This window comes from Equus asinus, chromosome 6, assembly GCF_041296235.1.
Source record: "Equus asinus isolate D_3611 breed Donkey chromosome 6, EquAss-T2T_v2, whole genome shotgun sequence".
In the NCBI taxonomy this organism is placed as follows: Eukaryota; Metazoa; Chordata; class Mammalia; order Perissodactyla; family Equidae; genus Equus; species Equus asinus.
Window position 1 is genome coordinate 55,902,998 of NC_091795.1, and position 17,920 is coordinate 55,920,917.

Genomic DNA, 17,920 nt, shown 5'->3' on the forward strand with positions numbered 1-17,920 from the left:
AAGGGAATACATACAGGCCACCCGGATCACCAGCTCTGGGCCTGCTGGAGTAACCACATGCCTCCCTTTGCAGTCAACTGTTGGGATCAGAAGGAACTCAGGCAAACTGACGCCTCTCCTTCCAGGTCTCCGGGAAAGTGCTGAAGCCCACCCAAACAGTGCACCTGCCCAGGGCAGAAACGTGCAGGATGGGGTCCGAGACTCAACACAGGACTGAAGTCTAATGTTGTTGGCATGTGTGCTCGGGCCCGGGGGAGGGAAGTCTCGGTCCCTGTTTTCAGTTCCACTAAGGGATCACGGGCGCAGCAACAGCAATACCTCCTACAAACCGGCTCTAAATCTGGCGGACAGGGGTGGAGACGCGGCAGATGAGACACGGTGTGTGATGACCACCTCCCTGCCGACTGCTGGTGTGAGAGGCGAGAAAGGATTGTTGGTTCGGGTTCTGGGTTTTACCTTCACATTTCTGCTCCACAAAGTCCAAGATGGGGATGGACCAGTCCGGGCCTCGCAGGAACCCGGCGATGCTCTCCACCACCCATTCCACCTCGTCCTCTTCTTCCGCAGCCATCCCACCCCCGCGGGGCGCCGCGGAACCCTAGGCAAGACCCGCGAAGCGCACTAAGGCCTTTCGGCCGCAGGGAGCGCAGAGAGAAGGGGAGAAGAGCTGCCCCCGAAGTCTCCCGGCTACCTGGACGGAAGCTACAAACCAGTTAACGTAAAATGGTCGCTATGGCAACACGCGTAGCCGCCAGTCGCTGCCACCCGGAAGTGAAACCAGCTTCCCTGGGGCCTGCGCACCTCGGAGAGGGGCATTTGAAGAACGTTTACGATTGGCTGGAAAAGAACAGTGGCTCGAAAGATAACCTAACGCCCATTGGCCCGGAGTTGCTAGGGCTGAGAGGAGAAGTGTAGCCATTGGCTGGAGGTCCTAGAAGGACTGTCGAAGTCCCCCCTCTGAGAAGTGCGTGAGAGCCAAGGCGCAGAAATGTCGCAGGGAGGCCCCCAGTGACTAGGCCTTTGACTGGAAGACCTTCGGAGGCTTCCATGCACAGTTGCTTCCCCTGCAGTCCCAAGCATCTTCACACCCACTGCCCCCGACACGTTTATGATTCAAGGATTGTTTGAAAATACAAAACCCAGCAAAGTAGCTCTGTAAGACTTGCTGATTGGCTCTGCACTTTGCATTGTGTAGCTCCAGGCGGGTCTTTAATCTTCCATGCATAAATAGAAAAAGTACAATTGGGAGCTATTCAAGGGCAAAATCAAACTTAATATTGCTTTAAATAAATGTCTATGTAACCAAATCTTATGTCAAATAACACCAACTCAACTTTTAGATGGGGGTCCATTGTGGAATGGGTCTTCAAAGGTCATTGTCAACGTACTTGGCGTCCTGAAATATCTCTAAACAACCTTATATATATTTACATAAATGGGGTCATGTTCTCTTCATATATGGTCATATTTCCATATAAAAATATAAAACTATCCTTTACAGCTGCGCAGTATTCTATAGACTACCACTTTGTTATTTTTATTTCATGTGTGTATGTACACACAGTATCTTACTTGGATGCATAAATGTGATCATTAGCATGCAGGGTTTTTTTGCTCCCTTCGTGGTGTGGGTGTCCCATGCCATTTTTCCCTTGTACAAACTGCTGAAATAAACATCTTTGTGTCTCTAAGAACTGTTGGTTTTATGGACTATCCCAAGGGGTAGATTCTAGCAGAATTGCTAAGTAAAAGAATGTATATACCTTGATTTATTTGACCAATCCCCAATGCTAGAATAAATAACTTCAATTTTTTAAACTCATAAACAATTCTGTAATGAACATACTTGCACATATGTTTTTGGACCCTAGTCTTGTAATTTCCTTTGAATTAATCCCCAAAGGGAAAGTTACTAAACCTATTTTTTAAAATCTTTTTGAAAAATATCTTTTCCAATCTTCTAAGTTAAAAATGATACAGAATTTGTGTTTTTAAATTTGAAATTGAGCATTGCTTCATTGATTAGCCTTTTGTGTTTCTTCATGTGATATCTTTTCATATCCTTTGACCATTTCTTATTGGGATGGTCTTTTTTTTCTTATTGATTTGTAAGAACTTTTTATGCATTATAAGAATTTTAACTCTTTGTTACATTTGCAATGACATGTTTGTCATTTGTCTTTTAATTTATTTCATTGTGTCTTTTGCCATATTTTACGTGTTGACTTTAAATGCGAGGTAATAAGTTAACTATTTTTCTTAGTGGTTAGCCATACTCCAAACACCACTTGCTGGAAATGGGTGTGGTAAAGCATTGTGATTTTTTAATTACATGAGAAAATTAAATGAGAAGAGGTAAAAGGAAAGAAGAACATCATCATTCTTAGGCTAAACTTTTGTGACGCCAGAGTGGATTACTGCGGTTTATTGTTCTGCTTTTCTGTCTTCTAAACCAGCTGAAAATAGAAATCCCATGTTTGTTCTGCCAGTTTCCTCCTTTCATAAAGAAGTTGCTTGTAGGGTTTCTAATGAGCCTCATAGGCCACAAAGTACTATCCAACTGTACTTGGCGTTACTTGGCATTAGAGTCTTTATCTTCAGTCTCTTCCAAGTACTTTCCAGTTCCACCTGAAGCAGATGATAACTGGGATGCACAAGCTCTCCTTTCATTTATTTTCTCAGCATTCTTCCTGAATTGGGCAATATGGATTCCCTAGGCCTGCAAATTCTCTCATTTATTTCAGAACAATTTATTATTTCAATTTTCTTCTCAAAAACTTGTCTTTTCTTTTTACTCACTGCTTGAGATTCTTTTTAAAAAAAAAAAAGATTTTATTTTTCTTTTTTCTCCCCAAAGCCCCCCGGTACATAGTTGTGTGTTTTAGTTGTGGGTCCTTCTAGTTGTGGCATGTGGGATGCTGCCTCAGCATGGCTTGATGAGTGGTGCCATGTCCGCGCCCAGGATCCGAACTGACGAAACCCTGGGCCACCAAAGTAGAGCACGCAAACTTAACCACTCGGCCATGGGGCCAGCCCCTACTTGAGATTCTTATAACCAGGATGCTGATACAGTTTAATATTCAATATGCTTATCATGAAATAAACACAAAAGAACAGTGCACGTACTCTTAGGGCAATGCGTGGCGTGCGCTGGAGTAAGAGTGAGAAGACGAGGTGGGTGTGTGTTGTGCATTTTACCATAGGCGCTTTGTTCAGTCAGGTAGTGCTTTTCACGTTCTGCAGTAGTGCAAAACATAGTCATCTCTTGAAAAACCATGACTTCTCATTTTGGCAATTTTATTACTTTTGGTCTACTACATATGAACAAATTTTCGTATTGAAGATATGTGTTGTAATGGAAGAGACCAAAATAGATAACATACACACACTCACACACGCAAGTAAACATATATATATATACACTCCCACACACACACACACACATACAGCTACAATACTTTTACCACAGCGTTGATAAGAGATTTAATTAGAGAACATTTATAAAAAGTACTTGAGCTCAAGCTTGGTAGTTAGTAAGTGCTCAGTACATATTAGCTATTATTATTATTATATGTAGTTTAGGTATTTTTTTTAAACAACTTGCAGCATGGGTATAAGAAACCATTCTCTTTATTTTGCCTCTCCCTTTCACTGGCAAGTTACTGTGTTCTTTCCTGCAGTCTTACTGAGATCGCCTGCTTCTGCCCATCCCCCATATGGGAACAGAGCCTCTGCCTTACTAAAGGGTTATAAAGCTCACTCTTAACAAGATGACTGCATTCCTCCAGGTTTGTCAGGAACCATGTGAATAACAACTACTCACATTTGTGTATTGCTTTATAGTTTACAAAGGGATTTACATCTCTTTGACTCAGTGCAACCTTGAAAGCTAACTAAAGATGGTATTAAAATTTTCCTGATCTTATAGATGGTTGATTAATTTGCTAGGACTGCTGTAACAAAGTACCACAAACTGGGTGGCTTAAACAACAGAATTTTATTTTCTCATAGTTGTGCGGACTGGAAGTCTGCGATCAAGGAGTCAGCAGGGTTGGTTTCTTCTAAGGCGTCTCTCCTTGGCTTGTAGGTACCACCCTCTCACTGTGTCCGCATGGTCTTTCCTCTTTACCCGTCTGTATCCAATTTCCTCTTATAAGGACATCAGTTGAAGGGGATAAGAACGATATCCCAAAATATGCCACTGATTATTTTGAGCTGAAGGCAACTGAGAAATGACGGACACAGAAAAAGCTCTCTGCTCTCCCCCATTTGCATAAAAGCAGGGCATAAATTTCCCATGAGAAAGGTACTCTCCCTGTACCAGGAAGAGGAGAAGAGAGCACTCTGATCACTGGAGACAAGGAGTCAATGCTGAGATGAGTCTGCATAAACAGACCTTACTAAAATAACTCTTGTCTTCCATTAGAACATATCTTACCCCCATATATTTCCTAGTCACTTCTCCACAATTTATTACCCTCTGTTACAATGGTATATAAGCCCCCAAGTCTGTCTGCTCTTTTTTTTTTCTCTTGTTTTGTTTTTTTTTTTAAAGATTGGCACCTGAGCTAACAACTGTTGCCAATCTTATTTTTTTCCCCCACTTTTTCTCCCCAAATCCCCCCAGTACATAATTGCATATTTTAGTTGTGGTTCCTTCTAGTTGTGGCATGTGGGACACCGCCTCAGCATGGCCTGATGAGCACTGCCATGTCCATGCCCAGGATCTGAACCAGTGAAACCCTGGGCCACCTAAGCAGAGCGCACAAACTTAACCACTCGGCCACGGGGCTGGCCCCTCTGTCTGCTCTTTGACTATTTCATTTCTTTTTTGTGAATCCCCTATGTGCATAAAATTTTAAGTATTAATAAAATCGCATGTCTTCTCTCCTGTTGATGTGTTTTTTGTCAGTTTAGTTTGCATGCCCCAGATACTAAACATAAAAAGGTAGAGAAAAAGTTTTTTCCTTCCCTACACAGTTGTATTGGATTAGGGCCTACCCTAATGACCCATTTTAATTTAATTATCCCTTTAAAGGCCCTATCTCCATGAGGTACTAGGGGTTAGGACTTCAATATATGAATTTGGAGGACACAATTCAGCCCATAACAGATGGGAAAACTGAGATTGTATGAGGTCAAGTTTCTTGCCCAGAGTCAGAACAAAGTCACGGCTTGCATTTCCCTGTACTTGATACTTAAGCAACAAGGTAACTTCCCATTTTCAATTTATAAGCTATTACGAAAATTTTTCCATGTCAATGAAGATATTTCTACATGATCCTTTTTAATGTTACCTGGCATCTAAGCTCAGACTGCTATGACAGAATACCACAGACTAACTGGCTCATAAACAACAGAAATTTATTTTTCACAGTTCTAGAAGCTACGAAATCCAAGATCAAGAAGTCAGCAGATTTGCTGTCTGGTGAAAACCCACTTCCTGGTTCATCGACAGCCACCTTCTCACTGTCTCCTCACAGCTGGAAGAGGAAGGGAGCTCTCCAGGGTCTGTTTTATAAGGGCAGTAATCTCATTTATGAGGATTCCACCTTCATGACCTAATCACCTGCCGAAGCCGCCCTTCCCCCCACCGTTACCATCACATTGAGGATTAGGATTTCAATATATGAGTTTTAGGGGCACATTCAGTCTATAGCACCTACTTTTCCATTGTATGAGCATAACAAAATTATTTAAACAATCCAAAATTGATCTAGGCTGTTTCTTGTGCTTTTTAAAAAATAATTCTACATGAGTATCCCTGTAACTAAATCTTTGCACCTAATCATTAGAAGAATTCCTAAAGGTGGAATTGCTAAATCACACAGTATGCAGTTTTTAAAAACATTTGTACCTATGGGGTTTTCTTAAAAGGAAGTATTGTGTGTTCTGCAATAATCATAGTTAAATGTTAAGCAATACTTATCCTGTTTATTATTGTTTTACATCCATGAGTGTACACAGCCATACACATGCACAAATAGCTATCAGGTACTTTGGGATAGCTAATTTAATCAAGGGAAGACTATAGAGAAATGATAGTGAATTTCAGAGGAAGCAGGTTCTTTCGTTTTACAAATGTATCTCCAACTCCAACACAATGGTTGGCTCTAAGAGACCCACAATGAATGTTTGATGAATATGTGAATGATGATCTGAGGGTCCAGTGTCTCATGTTTGCCTAAAAATAATTCATTTCTCTTTTCTGCCCCTTGGGGAGAGAGCAAAGGTGTGACAACTGGCAAAGCAGATTTTTTTTTAACTTTAGCAAAGCATACTTGCATTCTAGATCAGATGATTTAAAGTTATTATTAGCAATAGGCTTAAAAATACCACTGCAATAGAAGTGTCATTTTCATATGTAATTTATAGAACATATAAAACATCACTAATGAACTACCTAATTGCTACTCCAAATGGTATGAATTCAGCTTTCAAGTAAAGAGAGGAGAAGAAGGTCACCGCTTTAATCCTATAAATTGCTTTTGTTCTGGCTACAGAAAGACTTTTTAGAAGTTCTAAATTATAGGTTCTTTGCAAATATTCTTACTTGGTTATTTGGTTTATATAACAGCTAAGGGATGGAGGAGGTTTCCATGGGTTGGCAAATAAATAATTACCTGCCATATCTTCAAATTCTCCAATGAATTCTTAGATTTCTAATGCATTTGCAGACGTAGCATCGCAGACTTTCTCTTTTCAAAATCTTGTTTTTCATTCCTTGTAAACTATAAAATATTCAGCAGCTTGATTTAAAATAGCGGCAAAGAAATAACAAAACCACAATAACTTTTCAAATCGTGGCTAAGCATATTCACACGATGTAAAATGTCATAGCTTAAAATCCTTTCTTTAGTCACTGAGTGCACACCATGTGCCAAGCACTATGCTGGACATCCAGAATAAAGACCTCTGGGTATGGTACATTCTAAATTCCAACTGGAGGATAGTTCACTGATTTTCATTTCATCTCTAAATGTTCAGGGCCTTTTGTGAATTGTTTCTTCTTTTTATTTCATCTCCCTTTCTTTATTCGTTATGTTTTTTTTTCAATGTTTTATTTGACTATCTCTAGATCTCTAGATAATTTTCTTGTTTTACTTTCTTCTCTTCTCTTCTCCCTTTTATTACCATGTTGACTCTTACCTTTGTCTTCCATTGTGTTTTCTCACCTATTTTCCTGGGTTTTGTTTTGTTGTTGTTGTTGTTTGAGGAAGATTAGCTCTGAGCTAACATCTGCCACCAACCCTTCTCTTTTTGCTGAGGAAGAGTGGCCCTGAGCTAACATCTGTGCCCATCTTCCTCTATTTTATACATGAGATGACTGATACAGCATGTTGATAAGCGGTGCACAGGTCCACGCCAGGGATCTGAACGTGCGAACCCCCAGTCACTGTAGTGGGGCACACGAACTTAACCATTATGCCACCAGGCTGGCCTTGGTGTTTTTTTTCTTTTAATTACTGTATTGCTGACTTTGGTGAGGATGACTAATTTATGAAACATGTTTGTATGTGCCTTAGATCTGCTTTTAGTTCTCTGAAAAGAAGCTGTACCTATCAATGGCCTCTAAATTTTTTTTTTTTTAAAGATTGGCACCTGAGCTAACAACTGTTGCCAATCTTCTTTTTTTATTTTTCTTTCTCCCCCAAATCCCCCCAGTAGATAGTTGTATATTTTAGTTGTGGGTCCTTCTAGTTGTGGCATGTGGGATGCCACTTCAGCGTGGCCTGATGAGTAGTACCATGTCCATGCCCAGGATCCAAACCAGCGAAACCCTGGGCTACCACAGCAGAGCGTGCGAACTTAACCACTTGGCCACAGGGCCAGCCCCTACCTCTAAATTTTTTTGACCAGATACTCCATCAGTAAAAAATTTTTTAAATACTCCCCTTAATATGTGAATATATATTTACTAATGAACTACATACATGTACATGTACATATATGAATATAAATAATTATAATATATCATTTTAAAAGCAAAACTTGAAAAATTGAAATTAACAAAGGGTGAGATAAAAATAATAAAGTTGAAATCCTGATACTGTTTTCCTGAGTGCCAATGGTTCGTCTTGTGCACCCACTGTGGAGGCCACTAGTTTGGGCTTGATGAACTTGATGGTTTAGGCTTCTGGCATAGTAAGGAAGCCACTGAGTGTCCTATATGCTCTAGTTTCCTTTATAATATTCTGGGATAAATGGTAAAGAAAATTTTGAGATTCATATTTGGAGCAAAGGACACTGAGATCAACACTGTCAAACAAAAAAGGATGACAAAGCCTGTTCCACCTTCAGAAGAGGCGGAACCATCCTGGCTGGGAACCATCCTGATGGGGAGGCAGTAGGGAATTAGGCCTAATAATGGAACATTTTTTAAGGATGGCAGGGAAACACCCTTTTATATATGCACTTTTAAATTTTATCTTTATTGCTTTTTCTGTTGGAAAAGTAATATATGTGCATTCGAAAACACTCAAACATTACGGAACTATACAATGAAGAAAGCAAAAGTCTCTTACTTTTCCTACCACCTAAAGAAAACCACTGTAATTCTGTGATTATTGACCTCCAGATTTTTTTAAGATGCACATATTAACATATATTATTATCTTCTTTAACCAAAATGAGAGCATTCCCATTTATACAACTTGTTTTTACTTCATTTTCCCAAGGATATCTTTCAATATTAATACAAAGAGACTGTGTGGTTTTTTGTTTTGGTTTTTGTTTTGGTGAGGAAGACTGTCCCTGAGCTAACATCTGTGCCAACCTTCCTCTATTTGTATGGGACGTCATCACCACATGGCTTGATGAGCAGTGTTAGGCCTGTGCCTGGGATCCAAACTTGTGAATCCCAGGCCGCTAAAGTGGAGTGCATGAACTTAACCACTACGCCACCAGGCTGGCCCCTAAAAGGCTGTTCTTTTAAATGGATGCATGGTACTCCGTTATATAAATATACCTTTATTTAATGAGTATCTTATTCATCCTCATTTCCAATATTTTGTTCTTATAAACAATGCTACAGTAAACATCAGTGTACAGTATTTTTGCATTCTTGCCTGAGCAATTTCTTAAAAGAGAAGTGCAATCCTGGGTGGAAGGATATGAAACATTTTTGGAACAAGAAAATTTTCCATCAGTATTACCATATTGCCTTCCAAAAGGCAGTACCAACTGATACGCTCACCAAAAGACCATGTGTTTATTTTGCCACACCTTTTCAACAACTAAAACTATTAGTGCATTAGTGCTTTTTTTTAATCTGAAAGGTAAAAACTATGTACTTGTTTTACTTGCGTTTCCATATTTGCCTACATTTAATTGTTAATGAGATTGAGAATTCTTTCATATATTAATTGGTCATTTATATTTGTGAGAGCAATGATTTTTTGTTCTGTTTCTATTTTTAACTTTTTTATTGTACAAATTTGCAAACATAAACAAAAGAAACACCATACTTCAACAATGATCCACATTTTTGCCAGACCTAGACATCATGTCATTTTACAGAAGAGTGCTTTTAAGTAAGGTTGGAAGATGTCATTTAGTGCCCTTTGACCCAGGCCCTCACATCTAATTCCTTGACTAACCAGATAAAGTGTACCAAACAAAGAGCAGCGACAGCCAGCCGAGGCCTCTTGCAGCAGTGGAAACGCAGTTGTGGATTCAGGCCACCAGATGGCAGACCACAGGGAAAAAGAAAAAGCAGAAGAAACCTGCACCTACCAAGAGGCAGCTTCAGGATGACCCAGGGGTCTCAGGAAACTTGGTTTCTTATCAGCTCTGGGGGCAGGGGAGAGTAGTCAAAGGCACTGTTTTAAAGCATAGTAAAGTATTTAATTATCTGATGGGAATGTAGTTTATGATTCGATGTATTTTATTATCAGATAAAATATCTTTTTTGTTTGCTTTTTCTTATAAATTTTATCATTCTTAAGGCGTCCAAAAATAATATTTTAAGTGGAATTGCATCAAACCTATATGTTAATTTGAAAAAAGTCAAAATCCTTACAATATCTATTTTTGCCGTGAAAGAACATGATGTTTCCCCCATTTATTTGTCTCCGTTTACATCTCTCAATAAGGATTGCAATTTTCCTTATGAAGATCATGCACATCACGCATTAAGAATTTAGTTGGGAACAGGCTTATTTTACATATATTTTAACTGGATTTTGATGATTTTACAGAAATATATTGATTTTTGCAGAGTTAATGTTTAATCTCTATATTCTTTTATTGAGAAATAGCTTTAAGTTAGCTCTTTTTAATTTTCTTGCACTGCAATTATATAATCTGAAAAATATATAAAATTCTTGTGTTGCCTTTTCACTGTTTATTTCTCTTATTTCTGTGTCACACTTCATTACACTGGCTAAAAATGACATAAAAATATGAATGTATCTGTACTGTGTATAGTTGACTTTTTATTTGGAATACTCATCATGTTTATTTTCATTTTATATAATAATTTGTTTTTATTAAGAATATAAATGGGTTTTGAATTTCATCTGGTGGCCTTTTAGCATCTACTGAGAGGATCATATGACTTTTCTTATTTAATCAATTGATGCAGTTATTTTATCAATGTTTCCTTATATTGTCAGTTTTCCAGTCTCAAATAAATTCTCTTTGACCTCAATGCGTTGAAGTTTTAATATATTTTGAACTAGGTTTGCTAGCATTTTATTTGTTTTGTGTCTAATATTCATGAGTAAGGTTTGTCTATAAATTTTTTTTGGTGTGTCACATCTTTATTGGATTATAGTGTCAGACTTATGTTTAGCTCATAAAAGAATTGGATAACATCCAAACATTTTCTATATTTTATGTTCCAGAATAAATATGTAGTGATTTTTATCTATTTTATTATGATTACATTCCTAAGGCAGTTCTAAAAAGAATGCTATTTTTAAAATTTAAAAATGAAAATAAATAAATGCTGTATTACAGTAGAGATGTTTTATAATTCAAAACCTTAAAGAACATAATAACAGTTATTTTTTCCACCCCAACATGTTAAAGAAATGCCTGCCAAACCCATTATAAAAGATTATCTCTGTCTGGGTGTGCTATGGATTATACTATTACATAAAGCAGACAAAATCCTTTATTTTTCTCAGCTGTTCTGCGCAATCATGGATAGAATAAAATTATGCCTAGTGATTCAGCATTTGAAATGTTATACCAAGTCAAAAGTTGCTGCCTATATATTTTTCACAATAAGCTATTGCATTTCTTAGGTGCTGGTAGATAATAATATTCCAAGGAAGTCTTTATTGGGGGGAAAAAAGCAGTAAAAAATTTGACCCTTGTTTTAGCTAGTTGTATATCTTGCCTCCAGAAATAAGTCAAAGCCTGGATAATAAAAAACTATTTATGGTAAACTTCCAGACAAATAATATTGATAAAGCTTCATTATGACTCTGTTCCTCATCATGGATCACAGCATTGTCAAACAGAACTTTCTGCCACATGGGAATGTTCTCTTTCTGTGTGTCCAAGGTGTGCAAGTGTCCACTGTGGCTCTGAGGATTTGAGATGTGGCTAGTGCAAATGAGGAACTGAATTTTTATTTTTATTTAATTTTAATTAATTTAAATGTAAGTAGCCACATGTGGTTAGTGGCTACCATATTGAACAGCAAAAGCTTCAAATTATGACATTTAATCAGTATGGATACATTAAAAACCCAGACTGTTTTCACCACTGAACGTTTCCTTATTACGCATAAATAAATTTCACTTTCCAGTATTTTGCCAACTGAGAATCAATATCAGTCTCTGCTCACTTTTACAAAATTATTTATACTTTCATTTTAAAAACTTGCTTTAGGGGCCGGCCCCGTGGTCGAGTGGTTAAGTTCCTGTGCTCTGCTTGGGCAGCCCAGGGTTTCACCAGTTTGAATCCTGGGCGCGGACATGGCACCACTCATCAGGCCACACTGAGGTGGCGTCCCACATGCCACAACTAGAAAGACTCACAACTGAAAATACACAACTATGTACCGGGGGGCTTTTGGAGAAAAAGGAAAAATTTAAAAATCTAAAAAAAAAACTTGCTTTAATACATACTTACCTCCCGTCTGAGCCCCCTTGTTTTGCCATTCCAAGAAGCATCTGTTTCTCCTGTCATTGGCATTTTGTTGTCGTTGTTCCTCTTTGTTTATATGCTTTTAGCTTGGCATTAGGTGTCTTTGTAATTTTGCATCCAAACCTACTGAATTTTTCTTAGTTCCTTCAAAAAAAAAGTGATTTGTTTTAAATATCGGACATGAACATGTTGCCATGTATAATTATGGATAATTATATCAATAAAATGGTCATGGGTGAAAAATAATCAAGAAGAATTTGCAAAAGAAATTTTAATGAGAACTTCCATGAGAATAGAATTGGCACTTTAGTATGGAAATTGCAGCTATATCACTGAACTGCTTTTCAAAGATGAAGCCATTTTACTGAATCCATTAATGTAATTACACTTTGAACTTGCTAAAAAGATGCACTTCAGCATGCACCAGTTTTACATGTAGTCTCCACATCCAGCTCCATTATTATTAAAATTTTACGATTTGGTGGTATACAATTGTAACAACATTGCGTGTGTTGCTTCTTGTATTTCTCTAGGAGCAATTTGAATGTATACTTGAAAAGTTTCATGGTTTCAAATGACCTAATAGGATCAAGGAAATATTACAGTGAATTATCTCTTGATTAACAGATCACAAAGTACTATTTTTAGAGAGATTGGAGTAACCATTCATTTGAAGCTAAAGCTTCATCATTTAATAAGTTAATTCATCAATCAAATCATAATTGTCAGTAATTGAGAATAATGGTAGTGGCCTAAATATAAAAAAACTAGAAGCCATTTTTAAATGAAATCTGTGACTGGAATCCAGATATTGAAAGCATTGAAATATTGGACTGGCTGGATTCTTAAAAGAAGAACTCATGTCTTGAAATATGTTTTTCTATCTTAAAGAAAATTGCTTATAAAAATGCTGAATCTGGTGGTGGAGGCCATTCTAAGTGTGGCAAGAGGGGCAACTCATGAATTCCTCAGGAAGGAGTGGGCACAAGATACTACTCCTCACTCAGACCAGTAACTGAGATTAGTCTAGCATCTTGATAAAATATAATCTTATTACCTTGATCCCTGCTAACTTACAATTTATAATATAAAATTCAACTTGCATTTTTTCTTGGGAAAACATTTTGCTAACCAAATAATATAAACACAGAAAATAATATAAAACATGAGACAATCCTTTTCATTTACTTATTTCTATATGATTGTAGTTTTAAAATTAAGGTAATGTTAGATCATTTTTTATGATAACTATTTAGGATATTAGCAATTTTTACCTATTTATTCTTTCAATAAATTTCAAAATTATTTTGTCAAGTTCTTCCATATTATTTTTTATTGGGATTTTGCCTGATTGCTTTAAGTATATTAATTAATTGTGGGAGAATGACATTAAAACATTAGTCTTCTAAGGGGCTGGCCTTGTGGCATAGTGATTAAGTTTGCATGTGCTGCTTTGGAGGCCCAGGGTTCACAGGTTCAGATCCCAGGTGTGGACCCATACACTGCTCATCAAGCCATGCTGTGGTGGCGACCCATATACAAAATAGAGGAAGATTGGCACAGATGGTAGCTCAGTGACAATCTTCCTCAAGCAAAAAGAGGAAGGTTGACAACAGATGTTAGCTCAGGGTCAATCTTCCTCACCAAAAAAAAAAAAAAATAGTCTTCTAAAATATAGTACCACTTTTCTTGAACTTAATATCTTTCAGGAAAATCTTCTAATTTTCTTCACATTAGTAATATATTTTCCACTAACAGTTATTAACATATATTCATGTCTGCTGCTATTGTAAATTATAATTCTTTTTTAATTACATAATTCAAATTGAGCATTGTTGGTATATATGAATGTTATTTCAATTTTATATATTTACCTTATTTCTAAGCATTTTACTAAACTCTTTAAAGTATTCTATATTCCTCTCCCCAAAATGGAAGTTTCTTTTGTTGTCTATTTTCTTAAAAGTAATACCTATTCATATCATACATGTTATGTTCATTAAAGTTTGAGACTTACTAGAGTTGTGAGCACTGGGCTATCAGATATAGATAAACGGCTCTTGCCAGCAGATATGGGAGAACATAGGCAAATCACGCTCCAGAATATCTGCAAATCAATTTAGAAATAGCAAGTTCTGCTTAGACATTCAAGGATGCATATGGAAGGTTTTGTTAGAATAAAAGTCACCTTAAGAGTGTTCACTTGGCCGGCGCAGTGGTTAAGTGTGCACGTTCTGCTTCAGTGGCCCAGGTTCACCAATTTGGATGCCGGGCGTGGACATGGCACTGCTTGGCAAGCCATGCTGTATAGGCATCCCACATATAAAGTAGAGGAAGATGGGCATGGATGTTAGCTCAGGGCCAGTCTTCCTCAGCAGAAAGAGGAGGATTGGTGGCAGATGTTAGCTCAGGGCTAATCTTCCTCAAAATAAATAAATAAATAAAAGAATGTTAAAAATTTGTTGTTATATACTTCTGAAACTTTTGAAGAGGTTATTGTCATGTTGGTGTGTTGACAATAAAATAGGCATTTAATGTTAATTGAATGAATGAAGGACTGACTGAATGAATATATGTAGCACTTTGGTTTACCCTGAGGGTATAATGATGAGCAAAAACAGACCTCAAGGGGGAGAGAGACTTTAAATAAAGACTCACCCATATATATGCATCGTCTGATCCTAGTGGGAAGAATCTGAGGAGCCAAGACATCATGGCAGCCACAAGAACCCTCTCCAATGTGACCTTAACCACCCAGAGGAAATCTAACCCTAATTAATATTATTCTCTTTGGGGTTTTGCATCCCAAACCCCTGATCTGTGAAACAAAGGCTGGACATAGGCTTTGAGAGGGTCCTACTGGACATGTTTGTCAAACAGATGAAAAATTAGGTGGGAAAGCACCTAAACCACCACTCCATCTTCAGTTAGGTGCCTAAACCTTCTATTGCCTGACCAACATCCTTCCCCACTTGCAAATTACTAAATATTTTCAATGAATTTTCAAGGAACCACCAGAGCCTGAGACCTCAGGCTGAGGGGTCTCTGAACAGCAGATAAACCTAGCTATTTGTATTGTTTACAGGCTAAAGACTTTCACTGCTGCCCATGAGCACTTTTCAGGGTGTCCAAACCACACACTGAGTATTCCATTTGTACCCCTGAAACAGGACTCCGTCAAAGTCCATGATCCATTGCATTTGGGTGGAGACCCATGTGCTTGGGGCTAAGAACGGCATAAAACGTACCTGATAACAATTTGTGGGAAGGAGTGGTTTCCAGAGAAATGTTAAACTATTTTCACTTATAAACATCTTGATTTCCCCAAGCTCTGGAAGTTTAGGGAATAGTTTGGTCTATAATCAGTCCAATCATTCCAGTCAGGAAAACAGAAACCACCATACCTAGTTCAAACACAAAGGGATTTAATTCTGGGAAATGGTTACAAAGATGTTGAAAGGGCTAGCGGAGAAAGGGGGAGAAAAGAAGGAATGTTACGCAGAGATGTGAAAGCTGCTACCACCATTCTCAGGCTGGAGCCCTCCAGCTGCATTTGCTGCCTGAGGTTACTGTATGGTCAGTGCAGGAAATCCACCTTCACAGAAGGGGCACCATGTGGTCAGTGCCAAATCTGCCATTGAGACACCTCTACCACTGGTACCAGACTAGAATGGCTTCTTCTTTTCTCCCACCAGTGAGTCCCATTGGCCAATCCTGACCAGAAGCTAGTTGGTAAAGGATTCGGGGGAATGAAGTTACAGGCTTCCAGCCCCTGCAATTATAAAGTAGAGAAGGGAGAGTATGACGTTGTGCCAACAGAAAAATAACTGGCATGATAATATTATCAATTAGGTAGATGATAATCCTTTTTAATCAATCACATCTGATAAATTTACTTCTGAATGGATTGGGTAAGTGTATAGCACTAAACACTTTCTTTCCAATCATTTCTTGGGAAAGCTTGCTTGGGAAATATTAAGATGGCAGTAGCACAAGACTGAGAAAAGGAGCCAAAGATGGTTGAGAAAGAGAAGAATGGACAGGGCAGAACAGGTCCAGGGGCAGACACATGGATAATTAACTTGATGAAAGGCCAGCATGGATTCTGAAAAAGATGCATCTTTCCAATTAGAAAACATTTTGTCTCTAAAATTGAGGGTGGAGGTAAGGGAACAACAATAAAAACTTTTCTTTTGCCTAAGTAGCAAAAAACAATGAGTTCATAAGAAGAAAAAAATCTGACTTACTAATTATATGTAAAGTATGCTTTATAATGGAAGGAAAAGGAGTCACCAAAAGTAAAAAAGGTACATAAATTAACATTCTTCAATATCTTTAGCCAACTGAGTGAAACTGCTTAATAGAGTTATGTCCCCAAATTAGCTTCTTTTCGTATTCCACCCAGACATATCCACTAGCATTTGTAAAAGGCTCAGGATACCATCAGTTGATACCTGATGTGGAATTTTTTTTAACTTTTTAATATTTCCTCCACTCTCACTCTGATTCACAAAATGCTTTGTTAGAGTTCACTGGGGTTCTGAGGCTTATATGATTCAAAAATGAGTTAATTCCTATTTTTTTCGTTGGCAGAAAAAACATTCAGTGAGCAATACTGAACAGGATGATTACTGAGTGGGTAAACGTGTTTGGATTATCTCCAAGATTGTTTTGAAAATTCTCTCTACTGTAAAGTACATTTAATTTTAAAACTTTTATGAACCTAAAACATTAACTTTTAAAATTAACTTTACTCCTTGCCAGGGTGTATATATATGTGTGTGTGTATAGACATTTTAAGTTTATGACTATATATTGTGGGGTACCACTCTGAAATTCTGTTCTAGAGACTTCTTTCAGAATTATGAAATGATTTAGAATTATAAAAGTTGGAATGACTTTCTGGAACTTTATGTTTTTAAATCTGCCACTTGCTGTCATCATGAAAGGCATACTATATACCCAATGAAAATTAATTTAAAAATAATAAATTCATAGATATGCATTTAAAATTTTCACGTGTGGTAAAAAAGAAGAACATCTCTATCAGAAATTTTTCTTAAGTTTGTGCACAATTCTCTTATAGTTCTTCTGGGTCTGAAGTAGTCACCCCATTTCATAGTTAATTCTTCTAAGAAAACACTAGAGAGGGAAAAGCAGTGGATTAATTTATATTGGTTTGTGTAGATTAAGCTTTCCCTTCTCTCCTTGTGGGGGTAACAAGGTGAACAGTCAACACACATTCACAAAGTACTGCATAGAGACTCCAATGGGGTCATTTCATGGACAACCTGTATTCAGTTCCATTCAGGTAGTAGGCATGTGTGTGGCCCTGCTGCTTGTTCAAATAGTGAACCATTTCCATTCCCATTGTGGTAGGCAGAATAATGGTCCCCAAAGATGTTCATTCCTTGCATTTCTAGAACTTGTGAAAGTGTTACCTTACCTGGCAAAAAGGACTTTGCAGATGTGATTAAGGATCTTGAAATGGGGAAATTATTCTGGATTATCCAGTGGGCTCAGTCTGATCACAGGGATCTTTAAAAGTGAGCTTTTTCCCGGTTATGGTCAGAGGGATATGTGACTATGGAAGAAGGGTGAGATGGAGATGTAATGTTGATGGCTTTGAAGATGGAGCAAGGGGCCACAAGTCAAGGAATGTGGGCAGCCTCTAGAGGCTGAAAAAGACAAGGAAATAAATTCTCCCTTGAGCCTCCAGAAAGGAATACAGCTGTGTCAACACCTTGATTTCAGTCAGTGAGACCTGCCTGATTTCCGACCTACAGAACTGTAAGACAATAAATTTGTGTTATTTTAA

At 37.7% G+C, this 17,920-nt stretch overlaps 1 protein-coding gene across 3 annotated transcripts in view; it reads right to left on the reverse strand.

Moving 5' to 3' along the window:
* Nucleotides 1-825, reverse strand: part of CFAP36 (cilia and flagella associated protein 36) — a 32,313-nt gene extending 31,488 nt beyond the window's left edge. The window contains exon 1 of one of the 3 annotated variants that reach the window (XM_014843020.3): nucleotides 457-825. In XM_014843020.3, coding sequence (XP_014698506.1) covers nucleotides 457-571 — 115 coding nt within the window. In that variant the 5' untranslated portion in view covers nucleotides 572-825. The remainder of the gene's footprint in view (nucleotides 1-456) is intronic. The other 2 variants (XM_014843019.3, XM_070512079.1) reach the window with 2 other exon arrangements.
* Between the last annotated feature and the right edge of the window lie 17,095 nt (nucleotides 826-17,920).